We start from the raw sequence: 19,856 nt of genomic DNA, 5'->3' as shown, positions 1-19,856 counted from the left end.
AGGTCTTCCTTTCTCTCTCTCTTCAAATTTACTTTTTTTTCCTTGAATTTTCCGGCAAGGCTGAGGGCGAGGGTGTCCTGCCCGAGGCATGGCCGGTCTCTGAAGGACACGGGAGGAGCGAGCGTGGGAAGAGCAGGAAAAGGGTGATGGTGCTGCTGGGGATGCTCTGCCAGGAGCTCGGTGCTTCTCCAGCGGCTGGGGACAGGCAGATATAACCCCGTCCCTCTCTTGGTGTGTGTTTAACTCCAGGGGGTGAAAACTGAGAGGTTTTGGGGGTTTTGGTGTGGGTTTTTTTGCTGTTCTCCCACCCTGGGGAAGAGGCTTCCTGGCTGGATTTGAGATTTTGAACTAGGAAAGAGCACGGGGGTGCCAGAGCCGGAGCTGCACTGAGATAAGTGACAGCTTTTGTTTGGAAACTGCAAATTTGACACAGACCTTGTTTAAGCACACAGTTCTGACTCTGCCAGAAGAGCTAAAGCAGTACAAGCCTCCTCCTGCCGGCAGAGCTTTTTCCTTCCCTCGAGGAGGCAGTTGGGTGCTGGTGTGGCCGTGCCTGCTCGAGGGGCTGTGACCAGAGCAGCGTATCTTATGTAAAAATCACGTGCCGTGCCTGGATTAAGGCTGACGTGAAGCTGGGCTCGGAGCGAACCTTCTGTGTTTCAAAAGAACGTGTACGAGCTCGAGCACCTGCTTTCCTTTTAATAAGAGGGGCTGGTTTGCCTATTAATTGCATTCCTAATGTCGTTGCCTTGTTGGCGCTGCCGTCCTCTTGTTACAGACAATCTTCTGGGGGGGGCAGTCGAGCCCCCCTCGACTCCTGCTCACGCAGGGCTGCCCGAGCGGCGCGTCCTCCTGTGGGGCTGGAATTGTTTGCCTTTGGCTCAGCATTCCGGCCCGAGGCCTTGCACGCTTGTTGTGCCCTTTCCAAAGGGGAGCGATGCCTTTGGAAGGGGCCCAGCAGGTCTGGCAGGCGTTTCTGCTGCACTTCGCTGCTGCTAATTTCAAATTCTGCATGCTCCGTGGGGTGTCCCGCTCCAGCACGTGTCCCGCGTGTGACCAGTCCCTCTGCCTACTGCATCTCCATTGTTAATGTTTGTATACACTGAAGCTCAAATTGGAATTTTATTATTTGGTTTTGTTTTTTTTTTTTGGTTTGAGACAGCAAATGGGTGTCTTAAGGGGATGGTTTTAATACATCGTCCTCTTTTGTTACTCTGGATGGCCTCAGCGCTAACCTGGCACTGCATTCTCCCGTGTTCACACGGCTGAAGGATGCTATAGATGCATCTTCTCTGCTCGCTAGCGCCCAAAATCAATGGTAAAGGTGATATTTTCAGTGCCCTCCTAACACAAGAGCAGACTCTGAACCCAACCCAATAATGATGTTATTAACAAGCAACACTTTCACAAAAGGGAAGGTGATGGTGATCCACCACTTTGGCTGGAAGAAGGACATGATGACACAAGGTGTTGGGAGTGAAGTTGCAAGCGTCTCTGTTTCCTGAGCACTTTGAGCATGAAAGGAGACCATCGGCTATACTCCATGGGCAGGAGAAGCCCTTTGGGGAAACCCTACGTCCCCTCGTCCAAGAGTGATGATCTGAGCTGGGCTGATCTGCCCGGTGGCAGCAGTGTGGCACCCATAGCTAACTGTGGGAGCGGGGCCGAGCTGCTGGCATTGGATGGAATCCTGCCCCGGCAGTGGCGTGAGCCGGGCCCTGCCTGAAAAACATGCTGCGCTCGCGGGAGCAGGGTCAATACCTCTCCCCGGGGTGCAGGGAGAACCCCGGATCATGGAATCAGAGAATAACAGGGGTTGGAAGGGACCTCTGGAGATCATCTTCTCCAAACCCCCTGCCAGAGCAGGGTCACCCAGAGCAGGTCCCACAGGAACGTGTCCAGGCGGGTTTGGAATGTCTCCAGAGAAGGAGACTCCACCACCTCTCTGGGCAGCCTCTTCCAGGGCTCTGCCACCCTCACAGGAAAGAACTTCCTCCTCATGTTTAGATGGAACTTCCCATGTTCCAGTTTGTGCCCGTTCCCTCTTGTCCTGTCCCTGGGCACCACTGAAAAAAGACTGGCCCCATCCTCCTGACAGCCCCCCTTGAAGTATTTATAGGCGTTGATCAGATCCCCCCTCAGTCTTCTCTTCTCCAGACTAAAAAGACCCAAGTCCCTCAGCCTTTCCTCATCAGAGGGATGTCCTACTCCCCTCATCATCTTTGTAGCCCTCTGCTCTACCCTCTCCAGCAGTTCCCTGTCCTTCTTGAACTGGGGGGCCCAGAACTGGACCCAGTGCTCCAGATGGGGCCTCCCCAGGGCAGAGCAGAGGAGGGGGATGACCTCCCTTGACCCACCGACCATGATCTTCTTGATGTTCCTTGGCTGCTGTTTCTCTTTTGTCTTGGCAGGAGGCTCCTCGCAGCTTCTGCTCAGCCTGTTTTACCTGCTCCAGGTGCAGGAGGGGGGGTTCACCCACCCGCATGCCAACGGTTGGCCAGCATCCTCTCCATGGCAGAGAGGGCTGCGAGCGGTGGGCCAATGGTGGCCGTGTGGCCAATGCAGCTGTCTCAGTTATGTCAAAATGTTTGCCCACATCTGCCTTGCAGATTCCAGGCAGCGTGGGTTGGGATTATCCCATGCTCTCCCAGCACCTCGAAATAGCTGAGAAATCCCAGGAGCACGGTGAGGGGGTGGCAGGGAGGAGCACTGGCTCACCCACCTGTCCCTGTGGGGCAAGGACAAGGGATCTGGGCAGCGTTGGGACTGGGTGCTTCCCTGGCACATCCCCAGACCAGCAGCCCAGCTGGGAATGTGCAGTGTCCTGAACCTGATCAACCTGGGAGGTGAGGGTGGGCAGTGACACGCTTGGTGTCATGGTTCCCAGCTATAGAATCATAGAATCACAGACTGGTTTGGGTGGGAAGGGACCTTAAAGCCCACCAGGACACCTCCCACCAGACCAGCTTGCTCCAAGCCCCCTCCAACCTGGCCTTGAACCCCTCCAGGGATGGGGCAGCCACAGCTTCTCTGGGCAACCTGGGCCAGGCTCTCACCACCCTCACAGCAAAGAAGTTCTTCCCCACATCTCATCTCCATCTCCCCTCTGTCAGTGTCAAACCCTTCCCCCTCCTCCTGTGGCTCCCCTCCCTCATCCAGAGTCCCTCCCCAGCTTTCCTGGAGCCCCTTGAGGGACTGGAAGGGGCTCCAAGGTCTCCCCGGAGCCTTCTCTTCTCCAGGCTGAACCCCCCCAACTCTCTCAGCCTGTCCTCCCAGCAGAGGGGCTCCAGCCCTCCCAGCATCTCCGGGGCCTCCTCTGGCCCCGCTCCAACAGCTCCATGTCCTTCTGCTGTTGGTGGCCCCAGAGCTGGAGGCAGCACTGGGGGGTGTCTCCCCCGAGCGGAGCAGAGGGGCAGAATCCCCCCCCTCGCCCTGCTGGCCACGCTGCTGGGGATGCAGCCCAGGGTGCGGGGGGTTTCTGGGCTCCAGCGCACGTTGAGGGGCGTGTGGAGCTTCTCACCCACCGACACCCCCAAGTCCTTCTCCTCAGGGCTGCTCTCCAGCCATTCTCCGCCCGGCCTGGGCTTGTGCTGGACATTGCCCCGACCCAGGTGCAGGACCCTGCCCTTGGTCTGGTTGAACTCCATGAGGTTGCCATGGGCCCACCTCTCCAGCCGGTCCCTCTGGATGGCATGGCTCATGGGCATCTCGGAGCTACAGAAACTCCTAAGACGATGTGGTGGCCTGAACGCAGGTGTCCTTTGGTGACCAGTGCTGTTGGGGGAGCAATTGCATTTTAAGAAAGTTCTGCTTTTCCTCAGGATGGTTGGAGACAGCGTGTGGTCGGGGGGTTGATACTTGTGTCCCTGCTGGACCTCCCACCGGATACCAGCCGGCACGGAGAGCATCTCACGCTTCACAGGCCCTTCTGTCAAAAGGTTCCCAAATACTTTGCAAGTCTTGATTAGCGCATTAGCTTAAACAAATTGAGTTATATATGCCACGGAGGGAGGAAAGGTACCGCACTCCTTCAGTGTTGACTTAAAAGTTTAATTAATTTTGTTGCCAAATGAGGCATGAAATACGGTGTGAAATATATTGTGGCTCCGAATGTGTAATTGTGCGGGGGCCTGGGAGCAGAGCGAGCGCTGGGGACGGGGGATCACCTGGGGCACGGAGCTCTCGTGGCACCCAAACGTGCGCATCTGGCTGCGGTGGCGGCACGGGGAGCTGCTTCGGGGGGGACACCCAGCCTCCCCCCACCAAGAGGACACGGTGTCTGAAGCCGCTGTCGTGCCCAAGGGTTTGTCACCGTGTTTGTGCCGGGGGGATCCAACCACCGGAGCCAAGCAGCCACACAGGGCTCATGCCGGCGGCTCCCGGGGTCTGTCCTCTCCGGGATGCGGCAGGAGCGGCCGCTGTGGCTGTTGTGTCTTTGCCATCTTAAAATCGATTCAACCTGGGTTTGGGTATTTTTACCATCTGGTTCACGGAATCACGGAATTGTCAGAGTTGGAAGGGACCTCTAGAGATCATCCAGTCCAACTCCCCTGCTAAAGCAGGGCTGCCCAGAGCACATCACTCAGGGCTGCATCCAGGCGGGTCTTGAAGATCTCCAGAGAAGGGGACTCCACACCCTCCCTGGGCAGCCTGTTCCAGGGCTCTGCCACCCTCACCGGAAAGAAGTTTCTCCTCATATTTGAATGGAACTTCCCATGTTCCAGCTTGTGCCCGTTGCCCCTCGTCCTGTCACTGGGAACCACTGAAAAGAGTCCGGCTCCATCCTCCTTCAAGCCACCCTTTAGGTACTTGTGAGCATTAATAAGGTCTCCCCTCAGCCTTCTCTTCTCCAGGCTGAAGAGCTCCAGCTATTTGAGCCTTTCCTCGTCAGGGAGATGCTCCAATCCCTTAATCATCTTTGTTGCCCTACGCTGGGCTCTTTCCGGTAGTTCCCTGTCTCTCTTGAACTGGGGAGCCCAGAACTGGACACAGTATTCCAGTTGTGGCCTCACCAGTGCAGAGTAGAGGGGGAGAATGACCTCCCTCGACCTACTGGTTATAGAGATTCTGGGTTTGTCTGCCCCAGGTGGCCTTGCAGGGTGGAAATACCTATAAAGAAAGAGCAGGAGAGGAAAATGCTGGACTGTGAGTGAGGATTTCTGTACTTGGCTTTTGAGAATTTTAGTAGCGGCTGTTTTGATGCTCTTTTGGTTGCTGTGATTAATGCTTCTGGAGGGAGGATGTCTTCCCAGTGCCTTGCCTCCCCTACTAAAGGAGGGAAAGAGGCAGTTTAGGACATTTGCCCCCTTTTATTTTATTTTGAATTTTTCAATTAACTCTCCAGGTAACCCAGCTCCAAAGCCGGCAGGGAGAAAAATCTAAAAAAATGCTGTCCATCTGCCTGTTAACCCTGAGAAGCGCATCCCCACCTCCAAAGTGACCTAAGGCAACGGCTTCCTCTAAATTTAGCTGGAGATTGCGTCAGGAGCAAGAGGGAGGTGAAGTTAATGTGGCATAAGCTCGTTCCAGCAGGGAAATCTTCACGGTTAGGCAGGGACGGAAAATAAATAAACGGGCCTTGTTTCAGAGCGTGGGGGGATGCGGCTGGAGAATGGCAGCCGCCAGCACCCCAATATACCTCTCGAAGTGGGGGTTTCGTACCCAGCGGGGCAAAGGACAGTCGTCTGCAAAACCTTGGCCCATCGTAAAGGGGAAGAACCTTCCAGGAAAGCAGGTGATGCTCCCTGTGTCCTGTCTGTGGGGCGCTGGGGACAGCCAGTGAGCCCGGGGTCTCCTTTGGTGGCAGCAGGTTTGGTGGTGGACGCCTGGAGCTCGCTGGCCACCACTCGAGGCAGGGCTGTTCCTCTCCTTCCTTCCTTTTGAAGCATCTTCTGCCCACTCTTCATCCCTGGCCCCCAGGGGCAAGGAATCATAGAATGGTTAGAGTTGGAAGGGATCATTGAGTTCCAACCCCCCTGCCCTGGGCAGGGACACCTCCCACCAGACCAGGTTGCTCCAAGCCCCCTCCAACCTGGCCTTGAACCCCTCCAGGGATGGGGCAGCCACAGCTTCTCTGGGCAACCTGGGCCAGGCTCTCACCACCCTCAGAGTAAAGAATTGGTGAGGGTTTTCCCCTCTGAAAGCCCTCCCAGGTTTCCATCATGGTGCTCTTTGGTCGCAGATGTAGTGGCATTCAAGAGTACCCCAGGGGACAATCTGTGGTGGCCCTGCCCTGGAAGAAGACCCAGGCAAACTCCTGCAGGACAAGTCTTGGAGGATACTGGTGTTCTCAGTCACCTCTTACCTTTCTACTTGTCTTGGGGGGGGCGATGCGTGGCTTGGCTTGTGACAAGGGGCAGACCCTGTCCTTGTGGTGTGTGTGTGACCGTTCTTCGAGAGTGGGGAGGTCCTGGGCCCCTTCTGCCTTTTTTTTTTTTAAAGTGAGGTGGTCTCTCTTCCAAAGGCTTCTTAATGCCCCGTTAACATTGTTATACAAAACAGCAGCGTGCCATTTAATTAGGAAAAATACGTACTAACCTCTACCATATGTTGCTCTTCTCCCCGTATTTGCATTTGAAAGTCCAGCTGAATTTCAATGTGAAACTGGATTTTATCCAAATGATGAATGGCCCAAGCGGCTGTGGGAAGGTGGACGTGCCTCCCCATCGCACGGGGTTGGCTTTTTTGGTTTGGGGTTGTATTTTTTTTTTTTTTTTTTTTTGCCTTCTTAAAAAATTTTAAAGCAGGATTCCTTTCTTTCTTGTACGAGATTTACTCTCGGTGGCAGGTCCGGTGGTGGCCGAGGAGACGACCCTGCCACTGAGCCTTCCCGTTTCAGCCGTGGCTGCTCCGTCCTCGTCGCTTTGTCATCTCCTTTGCTGACTTCAAATAAGACTTTGGTGTCAACGGGTGCCTTTTCTTTCAAAAGACAAGGCAGTGGCCCGGCCATGCGGGCTCCGAGCCACCGTTGCCTCCACGGCAGGAGCTGGGGAGGGTTGTTGGCTTGGATCCCCAACCTGCCATGGATAGGGCTTGTCTCCAAGCATGTGGGGCTTTGCTAAACCCCCCCCCCCCCGCCCCTGGCCACAGCTTCCGAGCTGAGGGCTGAAGCTTTTTGGCTTTTTATTTTCAGTTTGTTGGAGTGGTGGCAGCTCCAAGCCCCTTCCGAGATAGAGCTGTGGTATCTCTGTGGCCATCCCTTCTCCAGCAGCGTGGGACGGTGTTCCCCGGCCGCCCTACAAGAGGAGCGGTGGCATCTCGCTGCTCCTTGTGCTGCTGGAAGAGGAGCTGGTTTGGGAACCGTGGCAGCACGTCCTCACGGTCTCTTAGTGCTGCCCGGACTGTCCCTTGGCTGGAGGGTGGACTTTCTCCTCGTCTGAGCTACATTTAAACCCGGTTCAGCTCTGTAACAAGCTCAGCATGACTTTGCTGCGCGGGGTGTGCTCACGCGGCTCTTGGTGACCTTTTGCTTTACCTACCTGGCAAAAAAACTCCTTAAAAATCACTTTGTATCCTGATTATTTCACATCCTCTGCCTCTGCGAGTCTGTCTTGGGAGGATGGCTCGAGTGCCGGGCTGGCCGCGGTGCTCGCAGGGGGAGCTGGTTGCCACAGGTTTCTGACTTTTGTTCTCCTTTCTCTTGGCCCCTTGGAGATCAGTTCAATCTTTAAGACAGTTTTTGTTGGGGTTTTTTGTTGTGTTAATGCAGCTGAACTAATATGATTACATTTCCAGATTTGGGTAATGGAATAACAAGTCAGGAAGCTCTTCCCCCCCCCCCCCCTTTTTTTTTTTTTTTGAAAAAAAAAAAAGGAGAATTTATGTCACTACCAAATTATCCAAGTCTCCAGTTGGGAAGATCTTTCCCTTTCTCAGTTACCCTTGGCATGAGGGCTCCTTGTGCCCGGCATCCCGGTCCTGGCGTAAGGGCTGCTGCGCTTTATGCTCAGTGCCATGGACCACAGACCCGGAGCAGCCACAGGGTTGTCCTGGGTGCCCAAAAAGATGGGTCCTCGGTCCTCCCTTCCCTACGAAAGCTGCCAGGCTGAAGGGGCCACGTACATCCCCCAGTGCTGCGTTTGGGGCAGGACCCGTGGACGCCTGGGGCAGTTCCAGCAGCATCTCGAGGTGCGTTGGCTTTGCTCACCTCCGCGCTCGCTCTCGGGTTTCGGAGGAGCGATCTGGAAAACAGCTCAGCCAAACCGTCTCGCAATGGCAACTTCCTTTCTAAAAAGAGAAGGGTGTTGCGGAGTTAGTGGCTTCCCATTATTTTCCCCAATTTGAGCGCTTTTTCTTGCCGTTGTTCCCCCAGTGTCGGGCTGCGGGGTCTGCTTTGGGATGGAGACGCACCGGGATGCAGGGTGTCTCGGAGCTGCGTGGGTTTTGCTTTGCCTTCCCGAAGCACCGAGCTGCTCCCTCCCTCCCGGGACAGGGATACCGACCGATGGAGCCCCAGTACCGGCCGGCGGAGCCCCCGCACCGGGATGGCACCACGCGGGAGCGGGGCCACGGTGTTTGCCCTTCTTTGGGAATGCTGTAAGAAGGTAGTGAGTCACTTTTCCATCGAGCCGATAGTTACCCTGCTCCTGTCTTGTATTTGTGTTGTGTAGCCAGCAGGATTATTTATAACTTCGCCAGCATCCCGAGTCTATTGTTTTAGCAAAGAGCAGGAATGACTAGATGACTTCCTGAGATTTTTTTTTTACCACCCCCTCATTTTTTATTTTTTTAAAAATCTGCTTTTCCTTCCAAGTATTATGTTCGCCAGTTGGATGCTTTCCCCCCACATCTTCCCCTCCTGATTGTGCATTTGTGCTGCTGACAATCCCACTACCGGTGTTGCTTTAACTCTTAAAAACTCTCCCGGGAAGAGCCGGTGTCTGTGCCCCGGGAGGGCTGGGGCATCCCTGGGTGGCACCAGCAGCTCTCCCCGGCCTCGCAGGTGCTGGGGACCAAGGGACGAGGCTCCGGCAGTGCCATTAACGGGAGGGCGAGCATCTGTGCGCTTCCAGGAGTTATGTTGGGTACCTCAGGATGCTGTGGATGGGTCAGGATGCTGTGGCTGCCTTGGGATGCCATGGGCACCTCAGGATGCTGGGGATGCCATGGACACCTCGGGATGCCATGGACACCTCGGGATGCTGGGGATGCCTCGGGGTGCCGTGCAACCTAAGTGTGGGGTCGGTCCAGTCCAGGCCACCAGCACAGGATTGCACCTTTGTCCTCCCATTCAGCCGTTTTGTCTCTGCCCCTGTGAAGGTGTTAATTGGGGCAATCCAGAGCTGTCACCTGAGCCCGGGGCTGTGCAGGGCAAAAGCCATTTCCACGCTGGTGGAAGCGATGCATCCAGCCCTGGGGAGGTGGCACTGGTGGCCATGGAGGAAGCGTGTCCTGAGCTCCTGTCCTTGCATGTGCTCGCCTGGTGGCAGTGGTCCCATCTGGGCAGTGTTCACCCTAAATCCTGGAGCTCTCCTGGTTCTTGTCCTCCTCCTCCTTGTCCATCTGCCTGCAGCTAATTCACTATTGGTATTGCAAGACTCATCATGGTTTTAATTAAGCCCATCCCTGGAAGTAAAGGTGTGCAGAATGGAGAGAAGGGGCAGGGTGGTGGTTTGGTGAACTCAGCCCATCTGAACCTTTGGGAAGGATCCGTGGGTTGAGCTTCCTTGGGGAGCAGCACCCAGGGCCCCGATGGTGCCGGCCACGGCTCCTCCTTGCCCAAACAGCCCGGGTCCGCTTTGGATCCTTGTGATTGAAACTGGGACATACGACTCCTGCTTCGGGTTTGGTTGAGTGGAATTCTCCTTCTGGCCGAGTGGGATGCTCTGAGGTAGAGCCCGTCCTGGCTGCGGCTGCGTTTCCTTCGTTAGCGTCTTCTCGGCTGCGATGTAACGAGCAGCCGCTGAGGTTTGAGCGGCTGCAGCCACGACCTGCAAAAGCGACCCGGGGGCGAAACAGCTGAAGAGGAAGGAGCCTTTGCTGCCTTGTGGTCAGCAGAGATCCTGCTGAAGTCCTCTCGGTTTCTATCAGTTCAGAACTCAAAACTTTAGTGCCTGTTTATTTTTAAGCTGCTGTTTCAAGCCGAGGTGCCTGCCAGGCCCTTGCTTGTCCTCTCCCCGGTGGTAAAAAGCGGCCTTGTAGCCCCTCTGGCTCCAGACCCTTCCCCAGCGGAGCCGCAGGGAAGCGGTGCAAGGGGCTGGAGGTTGCCTGGCCTGTCTCCGGTTCTCCCCTTTCTCCGAGCTAACAGCACAGAGGTGCTGCTCTCCCTGCGCCGAGTCTCCAGGAATCGGAGGGAAGCGTGAAATTGGTCCAAATGGAGCTGTGCCACGCTGGGAACACCACTCGGATGTGAGCAGCTCAGGGTGGAAAAGGAGTCCTGAATTCTGTCCTGTGTGGTTTTTATATACACTTTGTAGCTGGTTTGGCTGTTCCAGGTTTCTTGTGGTGCAGAGCACTCGGTGTAGGTTGGAAACCGTGTGAGATCCCAGGCTTGGGTCCTCCAAGAAGGGCCTGGGAATTGAGGCATCTCAGGGAACTGATGTCCGGAGCCGTGAGCTCACAGCAAACTTGAACAAGCAAAACAATTGCTTGTTGCAATCAAAATTGGAGATTCTTTGGGCCAGGCACTGAACTTGCTTCTTGTAAGAGCTGTTCCCAAAGTCTTGACAGCCCGAGCAGAGCCGTTTCATGTCACGCAGGAGCTTTGCATCCAAGGGGATGCTGGTGCCAGCTGGGCTGGTCTCCTTCCTCGGAGGTTTTCAAGCTGCTGTTCCCCTGTTTAGGGCACCCTTGTGCTGGCTCCTTCCCAGCCCAGATATTCGGTTATTTGGGTTTTCTCCCCTAGCTGGGGTCTGCAGGCAGTGATCTCCCAAGTGAAGCGCTGGGATCATTCCTCACTGCAGCGTTTCCCTGGAGTGGTGGGAAAAGACAAGCCTGGATGGCGCTGAATTCCCGCTCCCTCCCGCTCCTCAGGTTCCTTTCAGCTGAAGTGCATGGAAAATAAATCTCTAAAACTGTTCTAACTATGTAGCTAGTTCTATTCATTAGGCTATTTTAGACTAGATACAGATTATTTCACAATAAAATAGCTTTTGAATTTAGAAAGTTTCTGCTACAGCTGCCCTGCAGTAAAAGCAAGATAATCTACTTTTGGGGGCAGTTAAACGATATTTGGGTGTGAATCTGTTGTCTCTAACTAAAGAACTGCATGCATATTGCTTGGTTCAGATTCATTAGAAAGAGTCCAGCGTAGGGCAACAAAGATGATGGAGGGATTGGAGCATCTCCCTGATGAGGAAAGGCTGAGAGAGCTGGGACAACTCAGCCTGGAGAAGAGAAGGCTGAGGGGAGACCTTATTAATGCTCACAAGTACCTAAAGGGTGGGTTGAAGGAGGATGGAGCCGGACTCTTTTCAGTGGTTCCCAGTGACAGGACGAGGGGCAACGGGCACAAGCTGGAACATGGGAAGTTCCATTCAAATATGAGGAGAAACTTCTTTCCGGTGAGGGTGGCAGAGCCCTGGAACAGGCTGCCCAGGGAGGGTGTGGAGTCCCCTTCTCTGGAGATCTTCAAGACCCGCCTGGATGCAGTCCTGAGTGATGTGCTCTGGGCAACCCTGCTTTGGCAGGGGGGTTGGACTGGATGATCTCTAGAAGGTCCCTTCCAACTCCAACAATTCCGTGATTCTGTGATTCCGTAATAAAGGCGAGGAAAGAGATGAGGAGCTGTGACTTAACGCTCCCCACTGTGAAACCGCTGGAGCTGAGGACCTCTGAGAGCAGGACACGTGCCGCATGGCAAGGAGAGCCGGGCATCAGCGGCTCCTCCAACACGCTGCCTGGGTCAGCTCCAGAACAGAGAAGAGCACTTCTCCACCGGCTTGCTTTGTATTTTTAAAAGCACTGTGGTTTTTTGTTCTGTTTTCTTTAAATAATTTTCTAAACAGTTGAAACTGTAGGACTGGTGCTTTTTTACCCAAAGAAGAAAACTGAGAGATGAGTGAGACGTTGTGGTTTGGATTGCCAGTTGTGAAGAGTTTTGCGCCTTCCAGGGTGCAAAGCTTTTGGCCTGGTGAGCGCGAGGGCTCGGTCCAGGAGGTGGCTGGAGAACACGGGGGTTAAGAGCCGGAGACGTGTCTGTCCACGCAGGTATTTAAGGGATAATCTGCGTCGCTTTATATTGTGCCAAGAGAAGCCGTCTCAGCTCTGGGCTCTGCTGCTGCGTTTCCAGCTCTGCCCTCATTTTTGGGCAAGTCTCTCCATATGTACAATAGCTAGAAACAGTTCTGTTCCCTAGGGAGGCTTTGAGGTTTAACATTTATAAAATGCTTTGAGATCTGCAGATAAAGGAAAGCAAGACAATAAACAGCGAGCGGGGCTGTGCCAGAGAAATACCCTGTATCACCACAACAGAGCCAGGCAGGACTGGGTGGAGGTGGCTTTTGTTGGAGGGCAAACAACTGCTCCGGGAGCCGCTGGATCGGGAGCCCTGCTGGCAGGAGGGGTGCAAAGCCCCGGCCTTTTAAAAGGGCTTGTGTTAAGGAGGTGAAATCTGCAGATAAGAGCATGATTGAGGCACACACGTGGGGTTTTGGGAGTTTTTCTCCCCGTGTTTCCCATTGCCCCGGGTGCTCTCAGCCTGGGAGCCAAGTAGATCTGGAAAAGATGCTGCCGGGTTGCTCTTTGCTCTCCGGGCAGCGCATCATAAAATCCCTTGGTAAACTTAATCCACTCCATAAACCCCGTTAACTTTCTTTTAACTGCCTTCGCTTGTCCTTAGAGTGAACTCCTTTATAGTCCCCCAAACAAAGGCAGGCAGGAGTGGGCAGGGATGGAGGAACCTCCTCCCCGGAGCTCCCGGGCGGTGGGAGGAGCGGGCTGGGGCCGGGACCGCTCGGCACAGGGTGCTGGGACCGCTCGGCACAGGGTGCTGGGACCGCTCGGCACAGGGTGCTGGGCTCCTCGGCTGCTGGTGCCCCAGTGGACATGGCATCCCAGAACAAGCCGTCTTGGGGTAAGTCTTCCTGCCAGACATCTGGCGAGGCTGGGGATTTTTTGGCAGAGGGTGAGAGGATGGAGCGCGAAGGGAATCATTCTTAGTGCATCAGTTGGAAATTCTGCTCTCGAGGGATTTGGGGGCAGGTGGGCTGCAGTGTCGGGCTGGGAGTCCTCAGGGATCCTTCCCTCTTCCTCCCTGTGCTCTGTACCTGCCTTTACGTACCGGTCCACTTTTGGGCAGGAGCAGAGAGTGTTAATGCTGCTTGAGGACACGGGATCCTGTTTTGGGAGCAAGAGGCATGAATCTGCAAGGATAGCTCGTCTTTTTCTGCCGCTTCCCCTGCCTTCCCCCATAACCTATATGCAAGTCCCTTAAAACCCATTACAGCAAGCTGCGGCCAGTGGCACGGCAAGAGGAGGAAGAGGGTGGGTGGCGGGATGCTGGCTCCGGCACACGACGACGTTAATTGCTGGCCGAGGGTTTCTGGAGCGAGGGGGTGAGCCGTGGTCCCCGTGCTGGGAGCCGGGGGCTGGCACGGTGCTCTGCTGTGGGTGGGTGACACGACCTGGTTCTGAGATTTCCTTCCCCTACAAGGGACTTTGTGGGATGTTTTTCTTTTCAACCGGTTTTAGAAATGAAGCGGAGTGATGCCCAGCGCTCTGGAGATGGGCTTGCTTTAATTCGAGAGGCTCGTGCCTATCTAGTTTTAACTGGAGAGAAACCAGTTTATCTGAATCGCTACAAATGGTGCTTGATTTGAAATGAAGTGGAAAACCCACACGGCTTAGTTTTAAATAAATGTGGGCTTGTGTTTAAGCGAGGCAGTGTGTTGTGTGCTTTGTAGTGGACAGGGTTCCCCCGGGGATGCCAGGGAGCAGCTGAGGCTTTGGGATGCTGCTGAGATAAGGGGGAATGGGCAGGGTGAACAAAACTCTGCAAGCCCAGAATTAGCTTCCCACCAGAGAGTGAGACCTCTGCCTGAGGTCACCGGAGGCAGACATGGCCTCCTCGTCGTGGTCAGAGCCGCGTGGGCAGGAGCTCCACAGCCAAACCCTCAAGTGCGATGGATCATAGAATCACAGACTGGTTTGGGTTGGAAGGGACCTTAAAGCCCACCCAGTGCCACCCCCTGCCCTGGGCAGGGACACCTCCCACCAGAGCAGGTTGCTCCAAGCCCCCTCCAACCTGGCCTTGAACCCCTCCAGGGATGGGGCAGCCACAGCTTCTCTGGGCAACCTGGGCCAGGCTCTCACCACCCTCACAGCAAAGAACTTCTTCCCCACATCTCATCTCAATCTCCCCTCTTTCAGTGTCAAACCCTTCCCCCTCCTCCTAGGGCTCCCCTCCCTGATCCAGAGTCCCTCCCCAGCTTTCCTGGAGCCCCTTGAGGGACTGGAAGGGGCTCCAAGGTCTCCCCGGAGCCTTTTCTTCTCCAGGCTGAAGCCCCCCAACTCTCTCAGCCTGTCCTCCCAGCAGAGGGGATCCTGGCCACCGGAGAGGTTTACAGCCACCTTATTTTCCCCTCAATTCTCTCTGGGGTTTAGTGGAGCATCTTTCATGGAGGCAGTTGTCCCTGTCGCCTCCAGCCCCTGACCTGCTCCCTCTGCAGTGGTGGCAGAAGCAGACGGGGCTCTGGTCTCCCCCGAAGAGCTCGAGGTGTGGAGCTGTGGTTTTGCAAACAGCTGAGCTGACGGTCGCTTGCTGCGCACCGAGGTCTTCCTCTTCCCGTCCGCCCTGGCCTGCCCCGGCCTGGGGGCTTCTGGGGCACGTTGTGCTCCAAATGGGGAACTGATTTTCGTTGGGTTTCCTGCCGTCTTACACGTTCAGCAGCCGCTGGAAAGTCCGGTGAGCCCCAGAACTTAGTGAAGGCAAATGCAGGGCGAGAAGGGCCCTTTCCTTCCTTCCAGAGCACCGAGTGCTGAGATGCCTTGAACCTCTCATGAACCTGGTGCGGTGAGGAGCTGGAGGGAGTGCGGTCCATGGCCGGGGTGGCCCAGGGTGGCCCCAGGAGCAGAGGTGGGAGCTGCCGGCAGAGCTGGTGGCGCTGGGGACAGTGGGCTGGGGACAGAAGGACTGGGTGTCCTTCAATGGTGATTTTGGTCCTTCACGTTTGCAAGGTTTTCCTTGCAGTACAGAGGCTACAGGTAGATTTTTTTTTTTTTTTCTCATTTTCATATATACATATTCTTTCCAAAATTTGAAAGTGCAGCCGCTGTTATGCAGGACAGCAGCATCTCCTGGTGAGCACACCCAGCGTTTTACCCAGGGCTAATGGGAGTCACCAGGTTCAGCTCTCACCATCCCAACAAACCGGGGAGCTCCGGGTGTTTAAACAGACAACCAGAGGTTTGGTACTTACAGGTTGGACATCGGCTCAGCTTTTTTTGTTCACGGAGGAAAAAATTCCTTTGAGCTTCTGGTAGTTTAGAGAAAGCCAACTTCAAGCAAAATATCAGAGGAACTTCTTAATGGTGAGTTTTACCGGGCAGTTGTATTGGCGTTCCTGATAAGCAGCGTTACCGCTTGTCTAGACAAAAGCACAAGGAAACAAAACATCATGTAGAGGAGAGACAGACAAGATAATCTAATAGTTCTCTTTTTGTCTCCGGCTTGTTCCTCTGAATAGCGGAGAGCCCTGATGTGAGGAGCATGGGAAGGGCTCAGCCGTGGTGTGAAGCCCCCAGGCTGGGTGCTCGCTCCTGCTGTGGAGCAGGGGGACAGATCCCGCTCCCACCCTTCCCGGCAGCACCATGTCACCCATCCACAACCCCAGCCATGGGCCGGTGCGTGCCCAGGGTGACCTGAAAGGTGTAAAATTGGTGAAGTGTTGCTCCTTAGTGTTGTCACAGTCAGAAGAGTAAAACCCGCTTTCATGAGATCTTCATGGGGCTTCCTGGGAAGAGCGCGGTGGTTTTTTCTCAGAGCTGTTTTGTTGTTCAGCACGAGAGATGAGACCAGGGGGGACCCGCTCCTGCTGGCCGTCGTTCAGCGATGCTAAAATTGCGCCCAGGAAATGGTTTGAAATGTGCACGCAGGAAAAAAGTGTTGGTGAGTCCTAGAAACCAGAGGAGCCGCGCTACACGTTGAGTGCCATCTACTGGCACCTTCTCGTGGTATGGACGCGTTTGCCCGGGCAGAGGGAGAGCTGTCACGAAGGTCAGCAGCATGGGACCTGCTGTGGGGCAGGAGGGAGGGCTCGGTGTCCCCAGCCTGTTGGCAAGGGGACAGTAAGGATGGGCGATGTCCCTGTTGGCCAAGCGAGTTGTAGTCTCACCTGGTGCAGGAGGAGCCCAGAAGTAGGTGTCTGCTGAGGTTGACACATCCCAGCCTGAGCTGGATGCTTCATACTGTACCTCCGTGACTGATTTAACGTGGGCTGCATCCATGCTGCTGTTGGCAGAAGCTGTGCCACCCTCTGTTCCTGCCCCTCCATTCCCATCCCCTCTGTTCCTGTCCTTTCCCTTGAGCTGGCCCCAGATACTTGTCTACCTACTGAACCAGACCAGGTGACAGATCTAGATTTTTAAAAAACCAACCCACCACCACCAGCTCGGTCTCTTAATCTCTTCACCAGTATTTGGGCTCGGAGAATCAGAGAATCAAGGAATCTTCTAGGTTGGAAGGGACCTTTCAGATCAGCAAGTCCAACCATCAACCCAACCCTGCCCAAACCACCACTGACCCATGTCCCTCAGCACCACGTCTGCCTGGCTTTTAAATCCCTCCAGGGATGGTGACTCCACCACTGCCCTGGGCAGCCTCTTCCAAGGCTTGACAAACCTTTCGGTGAAGAAATTGTTTTAATATCCGTCCTAAACTTCCCCTGGGACAAGTCAAGGCTGTTTCCTGTCCTAGGAAGGGTGCTGCTTGGAGATGGATGTTGTGATCTGGTTTTACAGACAGGAGGAACCAGGGAACAAGGGACTGGAGCAATTTTTTGGTGTCCCCTGACCAACGTGTGATTAGAAATAGGGTCTCAGAGGCTGATTGACAGCCTAAACCCCTGGTGCAGCACATCAGTGATTTCTCCTGAGGTCAAGAGGCTGGTTGAGACCCTCCTGACGGACTCTCTAACACCATAAACCTCTGTAGAACTTAAAGCTGGTGATTTTATGTTTTTTTTTTTTTTTCAGGTAACTCTTCCTGTGACTTGTCCTTTTGGCTCGAGGGGGACAAGGGGAATTTGGGGCATGGAGTACGGTTATGCAAAGATGTGGGTTTTTCGCAGGGGAAGGGACAAGTGAACATCTTGAAGTGTTTATATTTAAAGAGGAAAAAAAAAAGAGTCGTGGTTCTTGGAAATGGTGCTTCTTAGTAGCAAGTAGATCAAATACAGCCCTTTTTAATGCAATTTAAATAATCAATGGTATATTCAATTACGGAAATATTTGGCAGAGCTCGAAATAGGTCACATCTGTCCTTAAACTGTTCTTAAGGTAAATATCTTGCCGTGCTGTGTCGTGCTGACCAAATTCTGTAAGAACTGGTCCCTGGGAGGGAAAACTTGGCTGAACATGCAGTTATCCCTGACACCCTGTACCTTGTGTGCTGCTGGCGTTGGGGTTTGCCATAGGGATGCCTCAGGCAGCCTGGCTTATATATTTGGGGCATTTTGAGCTACGGAAGTTTGCAATCCCGCAGTTGCAGCATTGTGGCTGGGCCTGGCCGGGGTGGGGGGTGGGGGGGTGGCATCAGAGAGGTCTTGGTGGCTCCTGAGTTGGCCACCAGCTTGCTCTTGGGGCCAGGATGGCAGCCGTGAGCCCCCTGCGCTCGGCGATGCTTGTCTTGGGCGAGGAGAAGGCAAAAAGAGGAACCTTTGTTTTAGCGACCATAGTCTTGAAGTTATTTGCAAACAAAAGCTGGAGCGAAGGGCTTGCCCCAGCCCCGCCGAGGGAGGCAGGTGGTGTTGAGAACACTTTGTTTGGGAAAGTTTTTCTCATTGTGTCGAACAATTCTTCTTAGATGATCCTTCCTGTGGGCTGAATCATCGTCTGGGGGAACACGTTAGTTATCCTCGCCAGCCTCGCGGCCGCATCCTGTGCGGTCCAGGGCATCCTGCGTGGCCAGCGAGGCACCCAGCGCCCCGCAGGATTCCCCTTTCGGGGCAGAATGCACGTTCTTGGTTGTCTGTTTGCCTCAGCCTTGCTCTCCCCTTTGAGATCTGTTTTTTTCCCCTTGTTCCAGGGAAGTTTGCAGCGTGAGTGCCGGCTCGTTAGCAATAAAGCATACAAGCCATTAACCGCCATCCCTCTCCCCGGTAGGAGAAGACGTACAAATAAACTACCAAGGCCACTCTGATCGTGTGTGCGCGTGTTTGGCCGTTTACCCACGTAATTTCCACATTATTTGGAAACGGTCTTTAATTTGTCTAATTTTTAACTGCCTCTGGGCTGCCTACCTGCTGGCGCCGGAGCGTGGTGGTGGTGGGGACGCACGGCTGGCACCGCGCGCTGCACGCAGCTGGGGAAGCTGCCAAGGAAAGCCTTTGTGTTTGATCTGAAATGACTCTTTTGCAAACTTTTTGGGTTTGTTTTTTATTTTGGTCAGGTATAAGGGGGTGTCGGTGGGTCAGAAGCTCCACACGTCCCAGCAACGTGCGCTGGAGCCCAGAAACCCCCCGCACCCTGGGCTGCATCCCCAGCAGCGTGGCCAGCAGGGCGAGGGGGGGGATTGTGCCCCTCTGCTCCGCTCGGGGGAGACACCCCCCAGTGCTGCCTCCAGCTCTGGGGCCACCAACATCAGAAGGACATGGAGCTGTTGGAGCGGGGCCAGAGGAGGCCCTGGAGATGCTGGGAGGGCTGGAGCCCCTCTGCTGTGAGGACAGGCTGAGAGAGTTGGGGGGGTTCAGCCTGGAGAAGAGAAGGCTCCGGGGAGACCTTGGAGCCCCTTCCAGTCCCTCAAGGGGCTCCAGGAAAGCTGGGGAGGGACTCTGGATGAGGGAGGGGAGCCCTAGGAGGAGGGGAAGGGTTTGACACTGAAAGAGGGGAGATTGAGCTGAGATGTGGGGAAGAACTTCTTTGGTGTGAGGGTGGTGGGACCCTGGCCCAGGTTGCCCCGAGAAGCTGTGGCTGCCCCATCCCTGGAGGGGTTCAAGGCCAGGTTGGAGGGGGCTTGGAGCCACCTGGTCTGGTGGGAGGTGTCCCTGCCCAGGGCAGGGGGTGGCACTTTAAGGGGTATTCTTTAAGGTCCCTTCTAACCCAAACCCTTCTGTGATTCTGTAAGTAAACAGGCTTTTGTCCCCTGTTTTGTTGCTCGGTGAGTAATGGAAAACCAAGTGGGAAAAGATTTCTAGTCCCCAGCAGAAGGACACTGTTCTGGTTGCACCTCTGATACCGTAATTTTATTTTACATTGCAAATCAAACAATACTTGGAAAGATGCAAATCAGAGCGGAAATAGAGGTATATGCTTCTAAGTAAAGTCGTGGGGGTGTGTGTGCCTGTTCCGTGCATCTGCGCCGATGTGCAAAATACACAATTGCCTGTGAAACACGAAAGGTCAATGCAAAGCGTCTCGGGGGACCCGCAGCCGTCGTATTTCATTCCTCGCTGGCATCAGGCTGCTGTGCGCGCTCAGCAAAATGAATTCTTTCTTTGGACAACAATACGTGCGTTAGTGTCGAGTGTCTGCATCTTTCATGAGTGTGCAACTTTGTGGTAAAATAAATGAGCTGGAAAAAACAGGATGTGGATTTACTCTCGCTCTTCTCCCCAAAGCTTTCTGTTTAATGGAATATAACCCCTTGCTTTGTGGATAAGCCTGTATCTACTGGATTTAAATTGTGTTGTGGTCGCAAACAAGTTGATGCTGTTGAATGCGTGTGATGCAGAACATGAATAAAAGTTCTCTGTAGGGCTGTC

At 54.5% G+C, this 19,856-nt stretch overlaps 1 protein-coding gene across 12 annotated transcripts in view; it reads left to right on the top strand.

The window, feature by feature from the left end:
- The window catches only part of TCF3 (transcription factor 3), an 84,546-nt gene that overhangs the window by 15,808 nt on the left and 48,882 nt on the right, over window positions 1-19,856 (top strand). Inside the window, exon 1 of one of the 12 annotated variants that reach the window (XM_074163977.1) lies at window positions 12,875-13,012. The exons of 8 other annotated variants lie outside the window; for them this stretch is intronic. In XM_074163977.1, the coding sequence (XP_074020078.1) occupies window positions 12,985-13,012 (28 nt within the window). In that variant the 5' untranslated portion in view covers window positions 12,875-12,984. Of the gene's footprint in view, window positions 1-12,874; window positions 13,013-19,856 lie in introns of those variants that run through there. 3 more of the 12 variants (XM_074163975.1, XM_074163978.1, XM_074163976.1) reach the window with 3 other exon arrangements.

This window comes from Numenius arquata, chromosome 25 (genome assembly GCF_964106895.1).
Source record: "Numenius arquata chromosome 25, bNumArq3.hap1.1, whole genome shotgun sequence".
NCBI lineage: Eukaryota > Metazoa > Chordata > Aves > Charadriiformes > Scolopacidae > Numenius > Numenius arquata.
Note: the sequence above shows the minus strand (reverse complement) of the source record. Positions and strands in the feature narration are given on the sequence as shown.